Genomic DNA, 22,216 nt, shown 5'->3' with positions numbered 1-22,216 from the left:
GGACTGCAGCCAGGGTCTGCCTGCCCCAACCACTGCTGCCACTCACTTACTGTGCAGGGCAAGCGATGGGATAAGCCCCCTCCTGCCCCCTCCATCAGATGCCAGAGGGAGGGGGGAATACCCCACTTCTTGCCCCCTGCCTAAGGGGGCAATGCCAGCTGGGCTCTGGCCACACCCCTGCCCTGCTGCAGGAGTGGCGAGGGGACAGGGCCCTTGATGAGGGCAGCAGCCCCTACCATGGTGTCCGGGGAGTGCGAGCCTCTTCCCAGTGGTGGGGGCTGTGAGCAGGGGGTCAGAGCTGCCATGGACTATGCGGGGTGAGCAGTGGCACCGGGGCTTGAAAGAGGCCATAGCCCCGCAAAACCCTCTAATGCTGTTGCTACTGCTCCCCCCACAGTGTCCATGGTAGCTTTCCCTGCCCCACTCCAGCCCACACCACAGCCCCACCACCAGGACGAGGCTCGCGCTCCACGACACCATAACAGGGGGTGCCACCCCCACCTCAGTTGCTTCCCCCTCACTGATAAAGCAGGGACACAGGCTAGCCGAAATGGCCCCTCATACAGGATGGGGGGTTATTCCCCCCTCCTTCCAGCATCTGGCAGAGGGGGCGGGGGGGGCTCATCCCCTGGCAGGCACGCAGGGAGTGAGTGGCAGCAGCGGCAGTGGTCGGGGTGGGCAGACCCTGCTGCAGTCCCCCAGAGGCAGAGAGGGGGGAAGTGGTACAGTGACTTGGGTCCCCTCCCTGCCTCCTCTGCTTCAGGGAGCCATGCTGACTGGCCTCTGGCCACACCCCCGCCACTGCAACAGCAAGGGGGGAGTACCCAGCAGACCCCAGCTTGAGTCTGTGGGACAGGGAGGAGGGAATTAAACCCTGACCCTGGCTAGCTCACTGCAGGCTACTGCCGGGGTTGGCCATCCCTAGCACAGCTGCCCTGCAGCCAAGGGCATGCTCTAGTGCCCCTCGGCTCCTGGCCTGAGCTCTGCAGGCATGTGCCTGAATTTTTTTAGTCCAGAGGGAATGTCTTGTCAGTTGTAAACTGGTTCAACCTAGGCAGATTAGACTAACCTGCAAAGATTGAATCAATTCAGGCTCCAGGAGCTTTTTGAATGTCTGTCCCTAACCATACTGACCAGCAGTGCCCACCTCTAGTCTGGCCCTGTTCAAAAACTGATTGCTCATAACAGAAAAGTTATGTTCTTTATTCATGCTATGGATGAACGTCCACCAAGGATTTGAAAGAAGCCATCATGTTCATCCAGAAAGGAATGGGATATTTGGCTTATATGGGGCTTTTTAAATTAAACCAAATCACTCTTCTTGGGGACTATATGGAAAAAGACAGTTTAGCTGCATGGTCCCTGTCAGGGAATACTTATGGAACTAGTGGGGCACTGCTAGGCCATCCATACTCTCTCTGCACCCAGTCCTGCTTTCTGCACTCTTCCTGCCAGCCTACCCAGCCCTGCAGCCTGAACTCTCCACAGTGGGCAGAGGTGGTGAGGACAGAGCCATGGAGACAGCTCACCATCCCAGAGTCCATGGCAGAGGTGGGAGATTAATATGTGTTCTTCAAACCCTGGTAATGCAAATAGAGCTCAACAAGCAACCTCAAATATTTCTGCTCAGCTTATAAGATGTATGTCGCAAACATGCATGACAGGCTTTGCTTTGAAGACTTTAGTTTTATCACACCCTGACTTTTGTGACCTTAGCCCTGCCATCAGAATGGTGCAATTTTATTTTTATTTTTCCACTGGCCCCCTTTTCAGTATGGTGCTTAACTATAAACCATGACCTTACTTTAAGGCCATTTGCTTAAATTGGGGCCTTTTAATAAAGAAATGTTTCCTACAAACAGGATGTGTACCTAAGTCTCCAGAGAGGAAATGAGAGCACAAGGATCAATAGCAAAAGGTGTGCTTAATCTCTACAGCAGCAGTGTAAAACCTAATTAATTGGTGGGCCAGATCCAGAACATGAGCTGGATGACACACCTCCATATCTGGCCCGTGAGGTCTTCTCTCTGTGGCTGTCAGTATTGTTGTGTCAGTACTGGCAGTCAAGGAGCTAATGCTGTCACTGTGGCCGCAGCTGTTGGAGCTGCAGCATCAGTGCAGCAGCATCCAGGGGATGAACACTACTGATTTTCATTGCCAGCAGTGACTGAAACCACTTAATTCAGTGGCAGAATTCATCCTCTGGACGCTGTCCATGCTGAGAGTGTAACTTCAGCAGTTGTGGCAATGGGGCATCACCAACAGTGGTATTAACCTTGGCTGCTGGCAACTGCAGTGAAAAGCCCTGGAGACTGGATGAGCCTCCTCCATGAGCCAGATTCAGCCCACAGGCTGTGTCTGACACTCCTCTTCTAGGGTATCTATGTGGTACAGTGACTTGGGTCCAGAAGTAGTTTAACTTAATTAGTTCTTCTGAGAAGCAGGATATTTTAGTGTGGGTAGAACAATGACAATTTTAAAATTGAGGTTACCTCAGATTTGCATCCTGTTTCCTTTGTATTTCTTCCAGGTATCAACCTCATTGCTGATGACCAGCTTTCTGTCCAGGAATTGTGCTTGCTCTGACCTGACATTGTTTTACTTTGGAGTGCTTTCTTTTCAGAGGCTGTGGAACAGAAAAAAATGCTTAGGAAGTAAGAATGAATCCTTGTCCTGAGTGTGGGTAGGAGGCTAGCATCTGTTTTAGACATCAGCCAATACAGTGGTACAGACTCACTACATCTGGTCTGTCTCTGCATTTGTGAGGGTAGGAATGCATCCGTATGTGCTTTGGAGTTGTACTGCCTGCCTTTACAGGTCCTATAACCCTGGAAGCATATTATCAGTTCTCCCCACTACCTACTCACAAGCAAAGTTGCTGTCCATATCTAGCGTAATGCCATATTTTAGTACCTATATAATGCTGGTTTGGCTAAGTATCACCTCACCCCTCCAAACCCCCATATTACTCTATTTATAACTAAAATAATGGGGTTTGAGGAATCCCTTGAGTACCTCCATTGACCTCAAAAGAGTTAACTCAGGGCAAACTTAACCCAGGTTCTCCATGTGTTGCCTCCCAAGGAGGCAGGGAGTACTACGAGTAAAACTGTTAGATAGACTCTTCAGGGTTTTAGATGCTGCAGCAAATGGCAGAAATCAGGTGTTGTTTGTGTATACCAGATGCTTGCCCTACTTACTTCTTATGGGGATTTTTTAGTTCAGCCCCTTTCCAAGTGTTAATCTAGGAAGCACAGAAGGTGCAGCTTGACATGGGAGGTAATGGTAACTGTAAGCCACCTTCATGTATTAAAGGTTCTGGGCTTCTCCAGGTGCCAAAATATCCCCTTGGAATGAGTTAAAATGATCTAAGAATACTCTAATGGATGGTAGCTGCAGTATAGTCCATCAGTAGCCCATGGAAAATCAGGAGAAAGCCTGAATCTCTGCTACTGAGGTTCCCTCTTCCAACCAGGACATGCACCATTCTTCCCCTCCATACTAGAGCTTGTGAGGGTCCTGTGCTGCATGGCTGTGCCAAGGAACTTTTCTCCCAGCAACTTGCAACAGAAAGTCAGACTTTACACACCACTAGATAAGTGTGAAGTACCTAAGAAAATAGGAATGTAGGACTGAAAGGGGCCTTCTGTGCTGTCAAGCTCAGTCCCTGGAACTGGTGGGACAAAATTTGCCCTCTAAGGCTATGTCCAAATGAGTGTGGATGTTTGGCTTCCTGGGGACAAGCAGCAGCAGCACACCTTGTGCCCCAGATATTTGTCCCCGGGGAACGCCCAGGTCATGCACGCTTTGGCATGTGGCAAGTTACCCCAGAAGTGGTAGGGGAGGCTGGGGCCAGCACTGTGCTGGCCCCAGCAGCCTTACTTGGGGTCCTTGGGACCTCTCAGGGCTGCAGCAGTGGCAATTCTTCCAGGCACAGCTTGACTGGCAGCTGCAGCGTGGACCTGGGCAGCTTGGCTCTGCTTTTTAGCAGCGTGTGCTGCCCATGCATGCACTGCTCCAGTTTTTTTTTCCCATGTTTTTTTTTGATCCCTGGTTATGGGGTCAAAAGAAACCACGGGAGGAAAAAATGGAGTAGCGCATGCACCGGCAGTGCACCCTTGCAGTGCGGAGAACACATGACTGTGCGGTATGTGGTGCTGCAGACATGTTTGTGATGCTACATACCGTGTGGCTGCACTTGTCTGGATGTGCCCTAACTGAGTAATTACAGAGTAAGGGTCCATAGTGTCTGGGCTGGAATGTGTAGTAGGAGACTATAACTAAGAAATCAGTGCCCTTTCAATAAGTGTTACAGTTACTGCAGTGCTACTGCTATCTGTGGTAAGCACTCCATTAAAGATCAGAGACCTATGAAATTCTGCCAAGCCTTTGCCATCATTTCTTCCCACAGAGGAGTGATCTCTAGTATCTTCACTTCCCTCTCTCTGTCTCCTGCCTTTACAGAGAGGTCCATTTTGTAAGTGTCCTCCAGAACCTGCTGCCTTTGGGAGATGAGCTGCCTCCAGATGACATCAATGATTTTCAGAATCTCTTGCTGAACTAGAAAACAAAGAAAACTGCAAATGAGGAAAGGGCTTTCTGCTTGATAAAGGTGAACAACCAGTAATTGAAGCAAAACCTTCGCTCAATTATACTGTGGCCAATCTGAAATAATTCTATGGTATGCAAAGGAGCAGCGTAACAGCAATCCACCACTGTTAGGGAGGTAACTTTTGGAAGATAACTCTGGTAAAGTGGCTTTGGTGAGTGGGCAAAAAAACCCAAACAAACCCTGTCAAGTTTCCTTTCTGATGTTGAACCATGTTAGAGTAAGGTAGTTACTGGGGTATGTCCAGCTCTTTCAGTATGCTGGACTGCCAAACTGCTGTTACAATACTGTCATTTTGCAGAAATGATGGCAGTTGGCAGCATGAAGCTCCCAAATGCCTATTTTAATTAAAAACCTCATTTTCCATTGTAATCCATTTCCCAGCCCCATGCACAGGGAGAGGTGCTACTGCACAGGGAAAGCTGCTACTCACAGTGGGAACTTTCATAGACTACTCTGTGGTTCAGAATGAGTTGCCTACCATATGGTTACCTACCATAGGGAGCAGAAAAGCTCTTCAAAGTGAATTGCATTGTGAAGCTGCTTAAAATACCAAATGAATGATTGTGAGCCTTAAACATTGCAGATAAAAGTTAGACCTCCTGAAAATCCCTATCCTTCCTGGATGCCAGTAGGGGGTCAATAGAGAATGAGGTGCTTTTCTCCCCACCACTCAAGCTACCTCCTCCATTTCTGCTCTAGGATGATACTGTGAAAGCTGCAGACATACCCTTTCTAGTTTACTTATAGAACCATTTATATATAAAATATTCCCATAACGAAAAGTTATTTTCCAGCTCAGAACAAATGGAGTGAGCTCTAATTACTAGAAAAAGAAGCCAGCCCTACTTTGCCTGCTACTTTAGTAACAGCAACAGTAAGATTTTATATTAAACTTCTACACAAAGCCACTCACACACTGATTACTTACAACTAGCAGGTCCCTGTGAGTGGTATTCATTGCACATGTAGAGAAATTAAAGCATAAGAAGACTAATAATCTGCCAGCACAATCAGCATCAAAAGAACAGATCAGAAAACCCTTGCTCTCACCTTCATTCTCTGGCCGTTAGATTAAATGTCTTGCTGGATTTTGAGGTGGCAGCTACACAAAAAACTCTTTGTAAGTCTAAAAACCTGTCTATCCTGTCCTGAAAAGATTTCTTTTGGATGAGGGATTGTTTTGCTCCTCTAAGAATGATGGATCCCATGTGCCATGCATTACCTTCATCTGGAGCAGGAAGATCATCTCTTCTACACTTCTCCTCTTCACTTGGGGCCAGGAAAATTTGGCGATAGGATGCTAATCTTGGTTTTGCATCCACTCCAAAACCCTCTGGATAGCTGTTAGCAAACAGAATAGCAGAGTGAGTTAGAATTCAAACACTCTCCATATTATGTCAATGTAACTGAAATAAACAAGAACAAGGTATTTTTACCCAATCTTTCATGCTTTAGTTATTCAAAACTCCTAGTCCCTGTAATAACCACATTATCCTTGGTTCTATTATTAATACAGAACCACAATGCTGAGTTTTCACTGACAGATCATGGACCAACAGGGTTTTCAGCCATCGTACTGATCTCTCTGCTTCTGCGCTATATCTGTGGCTCTTCCCTTTCTTTAGCTTATGTAGACTAATACCTTGTAATGGTGACTGTCTACTACTTTGTTTATATAACACCTAGAACAAAGGGGCCCTAATCATGGTGGTATCTCAGGGTTATAGGATGATTATGGTTGGCCCATAACAACTAGTATTCATAGGATTAATGGCAAGGGTGCCAAAAATACTGAGACTGTGAAAAAAGGGCCTCTGATTGTAAACTTTTGGGTAGTGTGTTTATCATCATATGGGCAGAAGATACAAGGACATTCAGAGTTAAAGTTACATTTAAAAGAAACTCAAACATGGATATGTAAGAAGTGTCTGGTTACAATACCCATCCAACCTTAAGCCTGCCTGATCATGATGCCATACAGAAAAAAATAATGAAAAAAAATTCTAATCTGTGTAATAAAACGATTTTAATTAAATGTAGGACATATCACTACAATGCTAAAGCAGCCATGGCAGGGTTTTTGCCTGGTACTACTACATGGCAAAAGGAAAGCTTCTTGGGTACCTTTAAGAGTGAATTTATTTTTTATAAGTGTAATATGAATTCTGAATTTCCTGGATTGTGGTGCTTGCTTTCAGAATAACTGTAACTACACTCTAATTTGTTTAGGAATACGTTATTGCTATATATACTCAGCCTTAACTCCATCTCAACAGCTTTTTGTTTGTGAATTACTGTTTGAATTGGAATAAGAATAAATGCAGAGCCAGCTCTGGAAGAGTGGTATATCTTAAACAGAATCCTGTTTCTCTGGATCCAATTTAGAAAGAGTACATTAATGGATTCCTGAACCTCAAGGGAACACAGACGGATTTCACTGACCCAGCAAACACAATTCTACTGGCTAAAGCTCTGCCAAGCACTCACTTCTTTTGCCAAAAAACCTCCAAAATTATTCCATAACTAATGCCAGCAAGAATGCCCCTGATGCATCACCTGTGATAAAAGCCAATATATGTGGGTGGGAATTCTGGCCCAGTTGAAGTCAGTGGTAAAATTCCAAATGATCTCAATTAGCACCGGGATTTCACCCTGTGTGCCTAAAAAACAGCTATAAATAGCAGTAGTCTTCAGAAACATTTCAAAAGGTCCATGTGTAGCTTATCTCCTTTAAATCTAGCCTCAGAAAAACTGCTCTGCTGGATCAGAACAGTGATCCATCTAATGAAGTGGTACATCTAATGAAACTTCCCAAACTGTACCAGATATCCCAGAGAATGGCCACCCACATGCATATGTAGTGTATCTAAGTGATACTACTATATCAGAGGGAAAAATATTTCCAGGCCCCCCCATGTACTGGTGGTCTTGTAGGCCAACACCTATGAAGCAAACTCAAGCAGCTGTTATTCTTACCTGCAGAGCACAGCAATGATGTTGTTAGGCATGAACAGTAGATGTTTGAAAATGCTTAAAGCTACTTCTGAATAACAGTTAAAGAATGTACTGTTTCCAGCTCTACAGGGTATTCTCTATGTATCCTCAAAAGCCACAGCTGTTTCTTCAAGTATCTAATCCAGTTTTGCTTGCTAAACTGTTTGCCTCAATATTATCAAGCAGCAGTGAGTTCCTCAGATGAATGGTATCTTGTGTGAAAAAGCATTTCCCTTCACCTTGCTTTTAAGTGCTGTGTTTCTAAATTCCACCCATATTTCATTAAGGTCCTTGCTGTATAGAGAGTGAGTGATGATGCAAATGATGTGGTACTCTGCTTATCTGCAGCTTACAAGATTTGCACAAAGGAATGGAAATCAGAAAAATGACTCACCCTGTGCAAATCACTTTACCTATTTGGGAAAATTCCTCATCTGTAAGTTGGGGTTCTTACACAACCATTTCTTGGTTCCAGCTCCCCTACCGCACCAGTCTCCTGACTATATTACCTCCCTAGAGCAGCCTGACATTAGTTTAAGCCATGTTGGGTGTGTCTGCATGTCACCCTACACACTACTTGCCATATGGTGTGCTATGGCAATGTAGTGATCATGTGTGTCTACACATGATTGTCAGTCACATCAGCATAGTGGTGCGCTTCACGGGTATAGTGCAAAGCTATAGCAATGTAGCGGCAAAATTTAACCATGCGCCACATTCACAGCACAGTAACTGCTCATACTGTGTTGTGCTTTAGTACTTCCAAAAGGTGTAGCAACGTCGCTGTACAGCGATGTGAAGATGCGCCTGTTAGATAATAGAATGTGGAGATACTCCTTGCCAGACAAGTCTTAACTTTGCTACCTAAAATGGTACTTGGCACATTTTAAGACTTGAGACACTCAGAGGATAGCATTTTAAGTGTAGTTAACATGTACTAAGTGTAACATGCAACAGGGCCCTAACAATGCTCATTCATGTAAAATATCTAGACCAAGGTCTGACTTGTAAGAGATTTCAGACAGGCCAGATAACATTCAGATCACTTTGTCTGAAACCAATTTTTAACTTTACCCATACATTTTCAAATTAAAGAAAATAAAAAGCTGAATTAGTAACATCTGGTGCTTACTGTACACTATATACATAAATACTTTCCTCTATGGCTGTAGGGGACAAGACTAGGGCAATGGACTCAAACTACAGCAAAGGTAATTTAAATGGGAGATTAGGTAGAACTTTCTGACTATGAGGCTGGTCAGGCATTGGAACAGGCTACCTGGAGAGGTTGTGGAACATCCATCCAGAGAAATTTTCAAAGAGTACGTTTGACAGATACTTGGCTGGAATGGTTTAGTCAGGGATGATCCTATTTTGAGCAGGAGACTAAGCTAGATGACCTCATGAGTCCCTTCCAGCTCTAATTTTGTAGGATGTAACTATCTGATGATACCTTTATGCAATCTGTGTAAGCAATATGGCTAGTGGAAACATTTTAATCTAACCATCTTTCTGATTTAAAAGAATTATTTGGTGGGGGGGTGTTTTAATTGACAGTGAAGGTTCTTACTGAGAAAACAAGCATTTTTGGTTTTCAATATCACAAAAACCACACTCCCCAAAATGAAAAGAAAATGAAAGTAACATATTTTGCTTCTTTAGAAACTATTTGAGGGGGAAAATGAACATTTCCTAAACAGCTCTACTTAGCAAACTTAACAGAAAGCAAATCAAGAAAGTTGTTTTTTTCCCCTTTTCCTATGTGGAGCAGTGCTGTCCAGTCCCTGAAGCGACAGGTGTAGGTCAAAAACCTGTTTGTTTCTGGTATATGCTAGCCCTCATTCTTCCTGAGTCCTCCCAGTTTCTACCAGCCACAAGGGAGGGTGCTTAGCACTTCTGAAAGATCTTGCTGAATCTTTCTCTCTTCTACACACACTTTCCATTGAAGAAACTACCAGGAGCAAGTGAGATGATCAGACATTACACCAGGAGAAATAATACATATACCTTCTTGAATTCAGCTGACATAGACAATGCATAAGACAGATGATGAAATTAATATTTGAGTTGTAAGTTGCGCAGGTGACATCCCATTTTTCCTGAAGGACCTTGAGGATGTTCAGGAGACTAAGCTGTTCAGGCAGCAACTGCTGTGGTCTGGACAGGCAATACAGAATCACTCGGTTTAGACTGCTGTACAGGGTGTTGAGGATGGTTTCCTTTTGAGAAAAAGTGTGCTTCATGACCTGTTCAAACACAGCAAAGCACAGTCTAGTATTTTGTATTGGCCATGACATTCTCCCTATTGTCTACAGTTCTCCCACTTAGGCTGTGAAACGAAATCATGTTGACTCCCACTCAAGTCTCTGGAATTTGAGAATTATTGACTCTGTTAGACACTGCAGACTTCAGCATAAGGTAGAGATACCCAAGTTAGTTGCTGTCTTCACTGGACTTGGAGTCTCAGACCAGCAGTCTCTATATGCCTGAAGAAGGGTGTCTGCGCCCAAAAGCTTGCCAAGAATTTTTTTCCAACTACTCGGTCTAATAAAAGATATCACATCTACTCAAAGAACCTTGCCTGCCTATGTCCTTAGACCAACACGGCTACAAGCAAAAACCCAGCTGTCTTCAGTGGAGACATTTTTAATGACCCCTAGCAGACATTAGATTTATCACAAAGATTAAAACTTTAATAGCACCAAAAAAACTGTAACATGATACATATTCAGACAATATATCACGTGATAAAAATGGCAAGTCACAAAAATGGCAAATCAGCCTCAAAGATGTTACTCCTTAAAGGTGAAACAACCTTGTGGCCCATTTGTATCATGCTTTAATTTGAAGGTGTGGCAAATTACACGTCGACTGATAGGGCTTTCCCAGGTCCTAAGGTGCACTGCCTCCTCCCTCCCCCACACCAACCCTACAGCAGCAACCTCAGCTGCCTGCAAGGGGGACTGGGCATATTCTCCAGTCGCTCATTCCTGTGGGTGAACTGGGGCTATGTTCACAATTCTAGCTATTGCCCTGGGTCTGTGACTAGGTCAGTCACCCTCACTCCACTTTTGTGCAAGGAGAAAGATCCCTAGCTCCTGCATAAAACTGGGTCACCACATGCTGAGCAAATGGGAGGGGACGGCGTTCCTCCACCACTCAACATGGGACAGGGCTCCCTGGGCCAAGTACAACTGAACCAGCTCTCCCAGACTTGGTGCAAGGGCTGGGGGGCATTATCCTGCTGCTTGACCTGGGCAGTTCCCAAGCCAGGTCCAGTAGCATCAGATCTTTCCCAGTGCAGCTGGACCCAACCTGGGAAATCTCTGGTTCTTTGCAAGGGGTAGGAGGGCAAGGAATGCACCTCTCCTCCCCCCCCCCCCCCCCCCCCCCCCCCGGCCTTGTGAGCCTACAAATTATCTGATTGGTGGAACAGGAGACATACCCACACTGCCAAAGGGAAGAGAGGATTACACCAGCTCTCCAGCTCCCCTACCTGGCAAGCACCAGCAGCACAAACCAGTGAACTGCCTTTCCTCCCCTCTGGACAGCATGGCCCTTGAACAGGCTGCTCCAAAAACTGATCTGTCATTTGGTTATTTTGGGGAGTTATTCAGTGATATTGTTAATTTTTTCAGAGACTGAGAAAGCTGCAGATGAGCAAGACCATGGTCTCTCTGGGAAAGAAGCTTGCATTTTCTGTGCAACTCCTTTACTTTTTTGTGCAGTACCTTGCACTACATAGCTGTATGCCATGAATGAAGCCTTTAGACACTGATACAATACAAACTGTAAAAATAACAACCCAATGAAACATGCCTTTCTGTTTGGGATACTCCAGTCTCAGAACTAGCATGAAACAAGGAACATCAACAACAGCTGACGTACCCAGGTACATGACTTACCTCCATGATTTGCTCTGCAGTGAAGATCAGGACTTGCTTAGACTCTTCAGCAAACATTCCACTGTAAAGCTTATCCACCAATTTCTGAGTAAAACAGGCAACATTCGCCACAGAAGTAGGTGCAGCTGCTTCCAAACCACTGCGAGGATCACTGTTCCCTGCAGGGAATACAACAGTGTGGTTCTTTAACCTGTTGCCATTTAAGAGACACTGCCATCAAGCTGTCCCTAGCTCCATCTGTGATCCATTCAGGTCTCATAAACTAGGCAGACAGAAAACTCAGCCTTGAGACCTCACAAAATGCAGGTGCTGTAGCAATGAATGCCTCTGGATCAGTAGTGGTGCAATGCCATGGAGCAACTTCATGTGATGTTGCTCCTTAACACAATACCAAGTTTCTCAGAAACAAAAGAAACAACCATGGTCACTAATATCACTTCCTAAAGGACTCAGAAGCTTTAAATTACTTCCTTTTAATACCTAATTTTAACCTTTCAAATCTCTTTATAACAGGGTAAAAATGGGGAAAGAAGGCTTCTGATAATGCTGCAAAGCCACAGTGGTTCCAGCACATGTGCCTTCAAGGCAGAAGTGGAATACACTATACTGACTGACCTGCTAAAACAGGGGTAGGCAACATTTTTGGTCAGAGTGCCAAAAAAACCTCAATGTCTACCTTGCAAGGTGCTGGAGTGCCAGCATTCCAGAAAAACAAAACCGGGGCAGGGAGTACATGGCAGGACACACTGCATTTTAAAACAGTTAATAATAAAAATATTGCATTTTTTTTTACAGTAAATACCACGTTTTCTAAAAATTCTAAACCTGGTGACAATAAATACAACTTCATATACTACCTTTGTTGTTGTGTATTCTTTTTTTGTTAAGCATGTTGTGATGAGAAAGAGAAAAAAAAGAGAAAGAAGAGAAAAAGAGGTGAGAAAGAAAAAAAGAAAAATAAAAGGAGAGAAGACAGAGAGAAAAAAGGAGAGGAGAGAGTGAGAACCAGACACACACGCACACACACAGAACCACATGCATGCAAACACAGAGAACCAGACACAAACATACACAGAACAGACACACACACATCCAGAACCAGACACACATGTGCACACCCAGACACACGCAGAACCAGACACAAACAGGCAGACAGAAATGCACAGAACCAGGCACACAAACACACATACACAGGCACGCATGCACACATGCATGCAGCCAGGCTCCTGGGCCACAGGACAAAGATTGACCCAGCAATGCCCTGGGCCTGCTGCAGTCCTTGTGCTGCCCTGTGAAGCCAGCCCCCTGGCTGCAACCCCCAGAGTTGGCCCATCAGCCAACTGCCTCCTGCCTGGGGCAGGGCGACCTGGGCTGGGGCTGCAGCCATGCTGCAGTGGAAAGGAGGCAGCGAACAGGCTGGGAGTGGGGGCTGTGCAATCTGGGCCCTGCTGCTCAAACACCTCAGTCTCTCCTCAGCCAAGTGGCTCCAATGCAGCTGCAGCAGCCACGAGGAGCCAGGGCAATGCTGCTGCTGCTGCTCCCTGCCATGTGGCAACGCTACAGGAAGGCTTGGGGTGGGGGGGAGGGGGCTATAGCAACCCTAAAATTCACCTTGTCCCCGCCCTGTAGCCACCCCTCCCAGTGCCATCATGCAGCCACCTACCCACCCTGCGCAGCTGAGCCCGCAAACGTGCAGCGCTCCTGGCAGAGGCGGGGCCAGCCTCTTCCCAGTGAGGGGGCTGGACCAGGGCTGGGCTTGGAGTGGACAGAAGCAGGGCAGGCTCAGATGCATGGGGTGGGCATGCAGCAACAGTGGCGCTGGGAGGGGTGGAGCCTCTCAGCCCAACCAAACCCAGCCTTGGCCCAGCCTCCCCACTGGGAAGAGGCTGGCCCCGCCCCTGCTCTGCAGCCCTGGCCTCAGCTCTGTACCGCCAGTGGGTGCACATGGATGGTGGGGAAGGGGCAAGGGTTCCACTGCCTCAGTCCTCTCCCCTGCCATCCACTCTGAGGCAGCCATGCACCCGCCGGCAGTACAGAACTGATGCCGGGACTCAAGCCTCGCACAGCTGTTTGCAGCCTCCCAGCTGAAGCTGGCCCAGGCTCTGGGTAGTTGCTGCCAGCCATGGAGCCCAGGATGCTTGCAGCAGGACTTGCAGTATCCCAGCCTCCTGCTAGGAGCAGCCCAGGCTCTGTAACTGGCAGTGGCATGCTGAGCAAAATGCCCTCACATGCCAGGGATTGCCACCCCCTGTGCTAAAACATCAGGCTGATGTTTCACCTAGTGTTTCTAAATCCCTCACCTAGAGACAATGGTATATCCCATCCTAAATATTAACTGGTCCATGGTCTGATCTGCACCACTCACCTCTTGGTCTTGTTTTCCCAGCTTCCTGGCTGATAACGTGGAAGATATCCATAGCAGACAGTAAGACCTTTGTCTGGAAATGTCTCTTCTGCTCGCTGGTGGAGTCTTCTGAAGAAGCCTGCAGAATCACAGCAAATTAAACGTGAGTACAAAAAACAAATGTTTTCTTCAGTCCATGCTCATGCCAACCTTAACCTTACAAGAAACAGACCTCTTTGATTGTTCTGATGAGGCTCTAGGAATTTCTGTTGTGACCTCCTTATCCTGAAACCAAATTGGTAAGAGAGCCTCAAGACAAGACTGCCCTTTCAGTGAACAAATTTAGATTCATGGGAGCAGAAGAAAGACTCTCAGATAGCTCCCAAGAAAACCTGTTCTCCGGATCCATAAGCAGATTCAGGAGATTCAGACAGGCCAGAGAAGCATCCTCACTTATGATTTCTTACCTAAATTAAAGCCAAGCTACTATGTGAGAGCCTGGACCTCTCATGAGTTGATCTGACCCATGCAACATGGATGACAATCAAATTTATTTTGCCCTTTTCTACTTGTCTTAAAATGATGTCCTTTACTACTTGTCTTAAAAACAGAAGTACATCTGAACCAGATATAGATACACTAGGACTTTGGTGTGGACTCCAAAACTTGAAGTCAGATCCTAAACTTGTAATTGCCTTCATTTTTATAATGAGCTTATCTAAACAGTCTTGCTTTGGAATCTTTGAACACTGGGTCCAAAACTGTCCGCTGCAGGTGGCATCTATATGTGTTAAAAACATGTTTTACTTTTTTTAGATGTACATTAAAGTGAAATTATGTCTTAAGTACTAATCAGCATACAGGAAAATCCACTGTGGGTTCTTACAGCATTTAGAGAATGACCTGCATACATTGCAAAGTGAAAAAACTCACTCCAGGATTAGGCATTTCTTTGACAAGTTATCATCACTGTTGCCTATGGATGGCATCTCGCCCTTGATTACACAAATACAGAACAAGCCACAAAGAGCTTCCTCCACACAGGGCACCTAGGATTTCTACTCTAACTGGTTTATCTGGATAACACACCTGGGAGATGCCCTATAGCCCCTATAAGGCATGAACTGAAACTTTTGGAGTGAATCAATACCTCAGGCCCTCCTGATCTTCTGGTATCTTATATGGAGGGACTGCTGGATATAACCCTTTAGCAGCAATAGGGTAATTGCAGAAAATGTGGGCTGCAACCTCCTCTTTAGTCCTCCATGTACTAGGTTAGCAGCAGGATGTCTCCTGGCCCTTCCCCCCACCTTCTGACCCCACTGCAGGGCAGAGCAGCTATGCCTGGAATTTAACAGTTATACAGAGACCTCAAGAAACAGCTCAAATGGGTGCCCCTGTTTGTTTGCTGGGATGCTGAGTAAACTCTCCATGAGAAGGATGCGCACGAAGTCCCACACTTGCTTCTTGGCAGGGTGCGGAGGCAATGGGGCTGCTGAGGGATCACCACAGCCATTTTCTTCAGCAGCAACTGAACCATCAGAAGCTGAAGAGCTTTTGCAGGTGCCCTATAAAGAAAGCAGGCAGCAATACTCAGGGGAAAGTGCTTTACTTTCATCTGTCCTTACAGTCATATTCACTGCTTACTGTAAATTCCGTTCCTGCCATAATTAAACAGAAGTGCTACAGGAAACACACGGGCAGGAACACAATCTGGCCTTGAGAACAGGGGGTTGAAAATGAGAGCTCCTGGGTTCAATTCCTGCCAATGTCACAGACTCACTAAATATATCTAAACTGAGCTCTAGAGCACACCCTTTCCACCCACTCCTATTGACATGCTCTTAACTAAGAACACTACTCTGAGTCTGTCTTCCTTGAGATCTCAGTCCCCAGTTGCTGGAGTGACTGCTGTGGGGTACCAGAGCAGCTTCATTGCTGCATTAAGTGCTTGGGATATGTAGGTGGCAGGGGAACGTTCAAGAGAGTCCTTTCTGGGACATGCTACCACTACAGAGTAGGCATATCCACAGCAACCCTGGGCAAATCCTTTCACTACTTTGTGCCTCAATCTCCTCATCTCTAAAATGAGATTCATACACAAAACTTATATCAACATTTCATGAAGCTACACTACTCCAAGACTCAGGGATAGAAGAGATTGGATGTAAAAACAATAAGAGCAGCGGAGAAGCTGGACATCTAACCAAGAGGACTGGTTATAATTTGTATATGCGCAGCACTGTTAACTCCCTCTCCTCCAGCTGCTTTAAAAGTAGGAATGCGAGAAAGTGCTGGCAACTGAGTGTGGTTGGTGACAGCAGCAGGACTAAGTGTAATTTCTGGGGGAGGGATGGACAGTGATGGGAGAAACAATGATGAAGATGGTTTTCTGTGGGGGTAAGGGGAAATGACGACTGCATGCTTCAGCCAAGATATGGGAGTAGCCTGAGATGGGAGAAGGAGGCTCAGAAGTGGGCAACAGGAGGCTCTCATTCTTGCTGAGGAAGCAAGGCAATCAGTTAGCTAGCTCAGAGGTCTGTATATGAATGCGCGGAGCCTGGGAAACAAGCAGAAAGAATTTGAAAGTCCTCACAGTCACAGAGCTATGATGTTATTGAAGTAACAGAGACTTGGTGGGGGCGCATGTGACTGGAGCACTGTCATGGATGGATATAAATTGTTCAGGGAGGACAGGAGGGGAGAAGAGGGGGAAGAGTTGTGCTTTTGTAAAAGAGCTGTATGGTTGTTCAGAGCTCCAGTATGAAACTGCAGATAGGTCTGTTGAAAGTCTCTGGGTTAGGATCAGAGGGGAGGGCAACAAGGGTGATGCCATGGGTGTCTGCTAAAAACTACCAGACCAGGAGGAGGAGGTGGATGAGGCTTTTTTCAAACAGCTAGTGGAAGTTTCCCAGCCACAGGCCCTGATTCTCATGGGGGACATCAGTCCCTCTGACATCTGCTAGGAGGGCAATACAGCAGTACACAGGCAATTCAGGGAGTTTTTGGAGAGGGTTGGGGACAACTTCCTGGAGCAAGTGTTGGAGAGACCAACTAGGGGCAATGCTCTTCTTAACCTGCTGCTCACAAACAGGGAAGAATTGGTGGGGAATGTAGTAACGGATGGCAACTTGGGCAGCAGCAGCCATGAGATGATTGAGATCAGGATCCTGAGGAAAGGCAGAAAAGAGAGCAACAGAGTATGGACCCCAGACTTTACAAACACAGACTCTGACTCACTCAGGGAACTGATGCACAGGATCCTCTGGGAAGCCGGTCTGAAGGGGAAAGGAGTTCAGGAGAGCTGGTTGTACTTTAAAGACACCTTTCTAAAGGTGCAAGAATGAACCATCCTGATATGCAGAAAGACTAACAAGTATGGCAGAAGACCAGCTTGGCTTAGCAAAGAACTCAGTAAGCTAAAACACAAGAAGAAACATTACAATAAGTGGAAACCTGGACAAAAAAATGGGGAGGAGTATAAAAGTATTACTAGACAAGCCAGAGATGAAATAAGGAAGGCTAAAGCACAACTGGAGTTGCAATTAGTTGCAAGAGACAAGAAAGGTTTCTGCAAGTATGTCAGCAACAAGAGGAAGATCAAGGAAAGTGTGGGTCCTTTACTGAGGAAACCTAGTGACAGATAATGTGGAAAAGGCTGTAGTATTCAATGCCTTTTTTACCTTAGTCTTCACAGGCAAGGTCCGTTCCCAGACTACTGCACCTGGCAGCACAGTTTGGGGAGAAGGTGAGCAGCTAAGAATGGTGAAAGAACAGGTTAGAGACTATTTAGAAAAGCTGGACGTGTCCATGTGGCCAGACACAATGCACCAGTGGGTGCTCACGGAGATGGCCAATGTGATGGATTCACCAAGATCAAGTCATGCCTCACCAACCCAACTGCCGCCTTCTATGACAACATGACTGGTTCTGGGGATGCAGGAAGATCAGTGGACGTGATATACCTTGACTTTAGCAAAGCTTTTGATATGGTCTCCCACAACATTCTCACAAGCTAGTGAAGAAAGTACAGGTTGGTTGGATGAATGGACTGCAAGATGGACACTGGCTGGGTTGTCAGGCTCAAACAGTAGTAATCAATAGCTTGATATCTAGTTGGCAGCCAGTATCAAGTGGAGTGCCCCAGGGGTTGGTCCTGGGGCACATTTTGTTCAATATCTTCATCAACGACCTTGAGGATGGGCTAGAGTGCACATTCAGCAAGTCTGTGAATGACACCAAGCTGGGTGCAGTAGCAGATATGGTGGAGGGTAGCGTTCAACAAGGACAAGTGCAAAGTCCTGCACTTAGGACAGAACATCCCATGCACCAGTACAGACTGGGGACCAACTGGCTAAGCAGCAGCTCTGCAGAAAAGGACCTGGGGGTTACAGTGGAAAATAAGATGAATATGAGCCAACAGAGTATCTTTGTTGCCAAAAAGGCTAATGGCATACTGAGCTGCATTAGTAGAAGCGTTGTTACCTGATCAAGGTAAGTAATTATTCTGCTCTATTCTGCACTGGTGAGGCCACATCTAGAGGATCATGTCCAGTTTTGGGCCCCCCACTATAGAAAGGATGTGAACAAATTGGAGAGAGTCCAGTGGAGGGCAATAAAATTGTTAGAGGGCTAGAGCACATGACTTATGAGAAGAGGCTGAGGGAACTGGGCTTATTTAGTCTGCAGAAGAAAAAACTGATTGGGGGGTGGGGTTTATAGCAGCCTTTAACTACCTGAAGGGTGATTACAAAGAGTATAGAACTAGACTAAACAGTCGTTGTAATACTTGGTTTAAATAAAAGGGTGAAGAACATCCTACCAAGTGTAGTTTGATTACACAAAACTCTTCCCCCTCCTCCTCCCACCCTGACTCCCAGGGCAGTATGGGCTGATTCTTACATGCATTCCCGAATAGAAGACAATCATTGCCAAGGCCTTCAGGAAGTCGGAAGAACACCATACTGGGTCCTGTGGGTAGCTGTGGTATATCAGGCAAAGGAACTGGATGACATTCCCAGGATAGACCATCTCCCAGGAGTTCTCTGTACCTGCAGCAGGCTAAACACAAACGTGTGCATGTTGTTGGAGCTATGCTTTACTCATATGCATCCTTTCCATTGCTAGTGTCAGCTTGTTCACAAAGACTTGAACAGCCTCAGTATGACCATTCCTGGAGAAGCCACAAATAATTGTTCCTAGGCTCACAGAAGTCACTCTTCTTCTGAGCCAGAACTCTACTGCAATGTCCATACAGCTGGTACATCCTCACTACCAAGAATGAGCAGGGGCAGGAGGGATGGGAAGGATCTAGCTCCAAACATGCAGATCCTGGCCACAAGCCCAGGCAGATATAATCTGAAGATGCCTCTTCCCCAGCCATAACAGCACAACCAGGCCAACAGACATGTTACCATCAACTCTAGCTGCCACCATCCCTCCACCCAGCATCATCACTTAACAGACTGTAGCAGGCTTCAGTGCTGCCTCAAACAGAACTGGTTCCTTCCCTTCCTCTACAGTTCCCCCAGCATACGCAAGCATGTGCTCACCTCGTTCACCATGCTCTTCACCATTTCCAGCAACAAGGCTGCTGCCTCCATGCACAGCCCAGCCGTGAGGATGTTTTCTCTGCAGTGGTTCTGCAGGAGCCACTGCAGCATGGAGTCAAGATCTGACTAAAAAAGGATGAGATGAATTGAAGAAGAGGACACTGCCAGGGACACAGCTGGTCTTAAAATCTTCAGGAAGGTTTCTGCTCTCTTCATCCAAGGATATGAGTCAGTAAGAGCTTTAATCAGCACCACCTTCCCCTACCCAGGTTCCTGAATTTCCCATGATGGAAGCCAATGATTGCCCCTCCTTGGATGGTTGAAGCAATTAGGAAAAAGAGGCTTAGGGCCTGTCTAAAGAGGGACACTCAGGAAAGTTAATCTCAAATAACTTTTAGAGTTCATTAGTTAAACTTGATTAAAGCAGTATGTGGACAGTCTTAAAGTGGCTTTTGTCTGGTTTATATCCAAAGTGACATTTAACTAATCTACTTTAAACATTAATTCAGATTAGTTTTCCTGAATGCTCTTGTGTAGACAAACTCTTAGGATGTATGAGGGGGTAAGCAGCATTATTCAGCTAACACATACGGCAAACTCATTCACATTACTAGCCTTTCCATGTCCTTACCTTGGCTGCTTCCGGTGGTTCACACTGTGGGGTTGCCAAGAACAGACCTGCCACCAGGAGGTAAATCTCAGGGATGTGTGTGTGTTTACATAGAGAGGTCTGTAATACTGTAAACCCAAAAATCAAGTAGGGGCCTGGGTCAGGCATTGGAGACCCGATTTTTATATTATCTAAAAGCAAAGAAAAAAAAATCATGCTTAGAAAATCTCAGACTGATTCCTGCATCAGGATGGGGCAGGGATCAGTGATGACCAAAAACTACAATTCCTCTGCACCATAAGCCGTTCTGTTGTCCCCTCTACTATAATGCCAGCTGCTTAAATAATTCCTCAAAATTATAAAATAGAAAACTGCTTTCCATCATCACATGCACTGCAGGAAATTTTCCCTCCAAGCTCCCCACACTACATAAGATAATGAGACAAGAAGGATCTGAAAAGATCTCAGAAAGAATATAAAGTGATGACCAGAGGAAAAGCTGACTGACTGTAACAAGGAGCTTAAGGATCCTGTTACTTTAAGACAGTGATTTCCAACCTTTTTTTCTGCGCCCCGCTACTTGGAGTGGAGTGCAGGGGCAGTGGTGGCACCCCAGGGGTGACGGAGCTCTCGGCACATAGTGCAGCTCATCTTTTCTGTGCAGCACCACCGGCATTGTCCCCACGACCCTCATTTGGGTCGCCACCTGTGGTTGGGGACCGCTGCTTAAAGAGAAAGACTGCAGCAACTATAGCCCAAGCATCTAAACAGGGGCCAGCTGTAAGAAGACCCCTGCCTAGGCAATGAACTGGGCAGCAATGTAAAGGAGCACACCTGCAGCCAGCCCAAGGAAGTCACCTGATCATAAAGGGGCAGGGCTTAGGGAACATATAAGCCTAGGGCCTGAGACAGGTTAGGGTAGTCTGATCATAAAGTCTGCAGGGCAAAAAGCTCCTGGGCAGGAGAGCTGCAGAGGAGCCCCTAGCTGACACCTGGCCTACCCTACGAATAATACAAGTAGAATACTGCTGATTTGCAAGGGAATGTGACCCACGGCAGGGGGAAGGTTTGTGATGCAGGCACTGTGTGTAGACCCAGTCAGGAGTTTGGATTATAGCCTGAAGGCTTATTCCTGTGTTACAGTTTTGTGCCGGTGGTTTGGGGCAGGACTAAGGGGTGATGGAAGTCCCAGCAGAGCCTGAGAGCAGGGAAGGACAGAGACAGTGCCCAAGAGCAGAGTAGAGACAGAGGCTGAGAGCAGGGCACAGTAGGCTCAGTGCCTGGAAGCAGGGCAGAGACAGAGCCACAGCTGGCTCAGTGCCCAGGAGTAGGGAGGAGGCTGAAGCCCAGAAGCCAAGTCCGATACAGTTGGCATGGGCTAAAAGGCCCAGTGAGAGGAAAGGAGCAGAGGCTGAGAAGGCCAAGACCCTTACAAGGCAGATTGATTGGATGGTAACATCTGCAAGGCATGGGTGTGGCTACAGGGGAGGTCAGAGGCTATGAAATCAGCCCTTAAAGCAATTAGTGCCCAGGGGCCACGGATAGGCCAGGAAGGCTCACCTAGCACTTGAGGGACAAGACTGAGACCAGCAGGATCCAGGAGTGACCTGCCAGTTGGCAGATAGATGGGGGCTCATTCAGGGACTAGCATGCATCCTCCCTTTTTACCAATTAACCAATTACATCAAGGTGCAGCAGACAGGAGAAAAGGGAGGGTACCCGTAGACCCAAAGTGGGGTAGGCACCACGTGGTCAGCAGGGGACATCACAGCCACTGCTGGGGCCCGGTGCATGCTACATGATGACTGAATATCTAATAGACTTTAAAGGCCAGTGTGACCTCTGATAAAACACAGGGCAAACACCATCTTCCCTCCACTGCTGACCCTGGAATATGATGCAGAAAGCAACACTTCCCTTCCACCAGTGCAAAAGAGCCTAAATACCAAAATCCCAGCCCTTCCCTTTCTTCAACCTGCCCTTCATTTCAGCCCACACTAAGTTCCAGTTAAAGTCAATGGGAGTTTTGCTATTACTTACAAAGGCAACTGGATCAGGACTTTTTCATACTATGGTCAATACCTTTTTCAAGAAACTCCCCCTCTGGAAAGGAACAGTTTGGGAACAAGTCTTATGTCTGGGACATACCCATTAGGATATCCAATCCCTTGGAGCTGTTTTCCAGCCAATGTCCAGCTA

General features: G+C 46.4%; 1 protein-coding gene across 1 annotated transcript in view; it reads right to left on the bottom strand.

Moving 5' to 3' along the window:
• LOC102382048 (WD repeat- and FYVE domain-containing protein 4-like) overlaps positions 1-22,216 on the bottom strand; it is a gene marked incomplete at its 3' end in the record, with an annotated part of 114,584 nt that overhangs the window by 45,402 nt on the left and 46,966 nt on the right. The window contains 11 exon segments of the mRNA XM_025195385.1: positions 2,493-2,626; positions 4,369-4,560; positions 5,835-5,953; positions 9,614-9,852; positions 11,512-11,669; positions 13,877-13,994; positions 15,226-15,423; positions 18,758-18,916; positions 19,408-19,533; positions 20,039-20,208; positions 22,166-22,216. The exon segment at positions 22,166-22,216 is cut by the window's right edge and continues 34 nt beyond it. Of these exon segments, the coding sequence (XP_025051170.1) occupies positions 2,493-2,626; positions 4,369-4,560; positions 5,835-5,953; positions 9,614-9,852; positions 11,512-11,669; positions 13,877-13,994; positions 15,226-15,423; positions 18,758-18,916; positions 19,408-19,533; positions 20,039-20,208; positions 22,166-22,216 (1,664 nt within the window).

This window comes from Alligator sinensis, unplaced genomic scaffold, assembly GCF_000455745.1.
Source record: "Alligator sinensis unplaced genomic scaffold, ASM45574v1 scaffold163_1, whole genome shotgun sequence".
In the NCBI taxonomy this organism is placed as follows: domain Eukaryota; kingdom Metazoa; phylum Chordata; order Crocodylia; family Alligatoridae; genus Alligator; species Alligator sinensis.
This window is presented reverse-complemented; position numbering and strand designations above follow the sequence as displayed.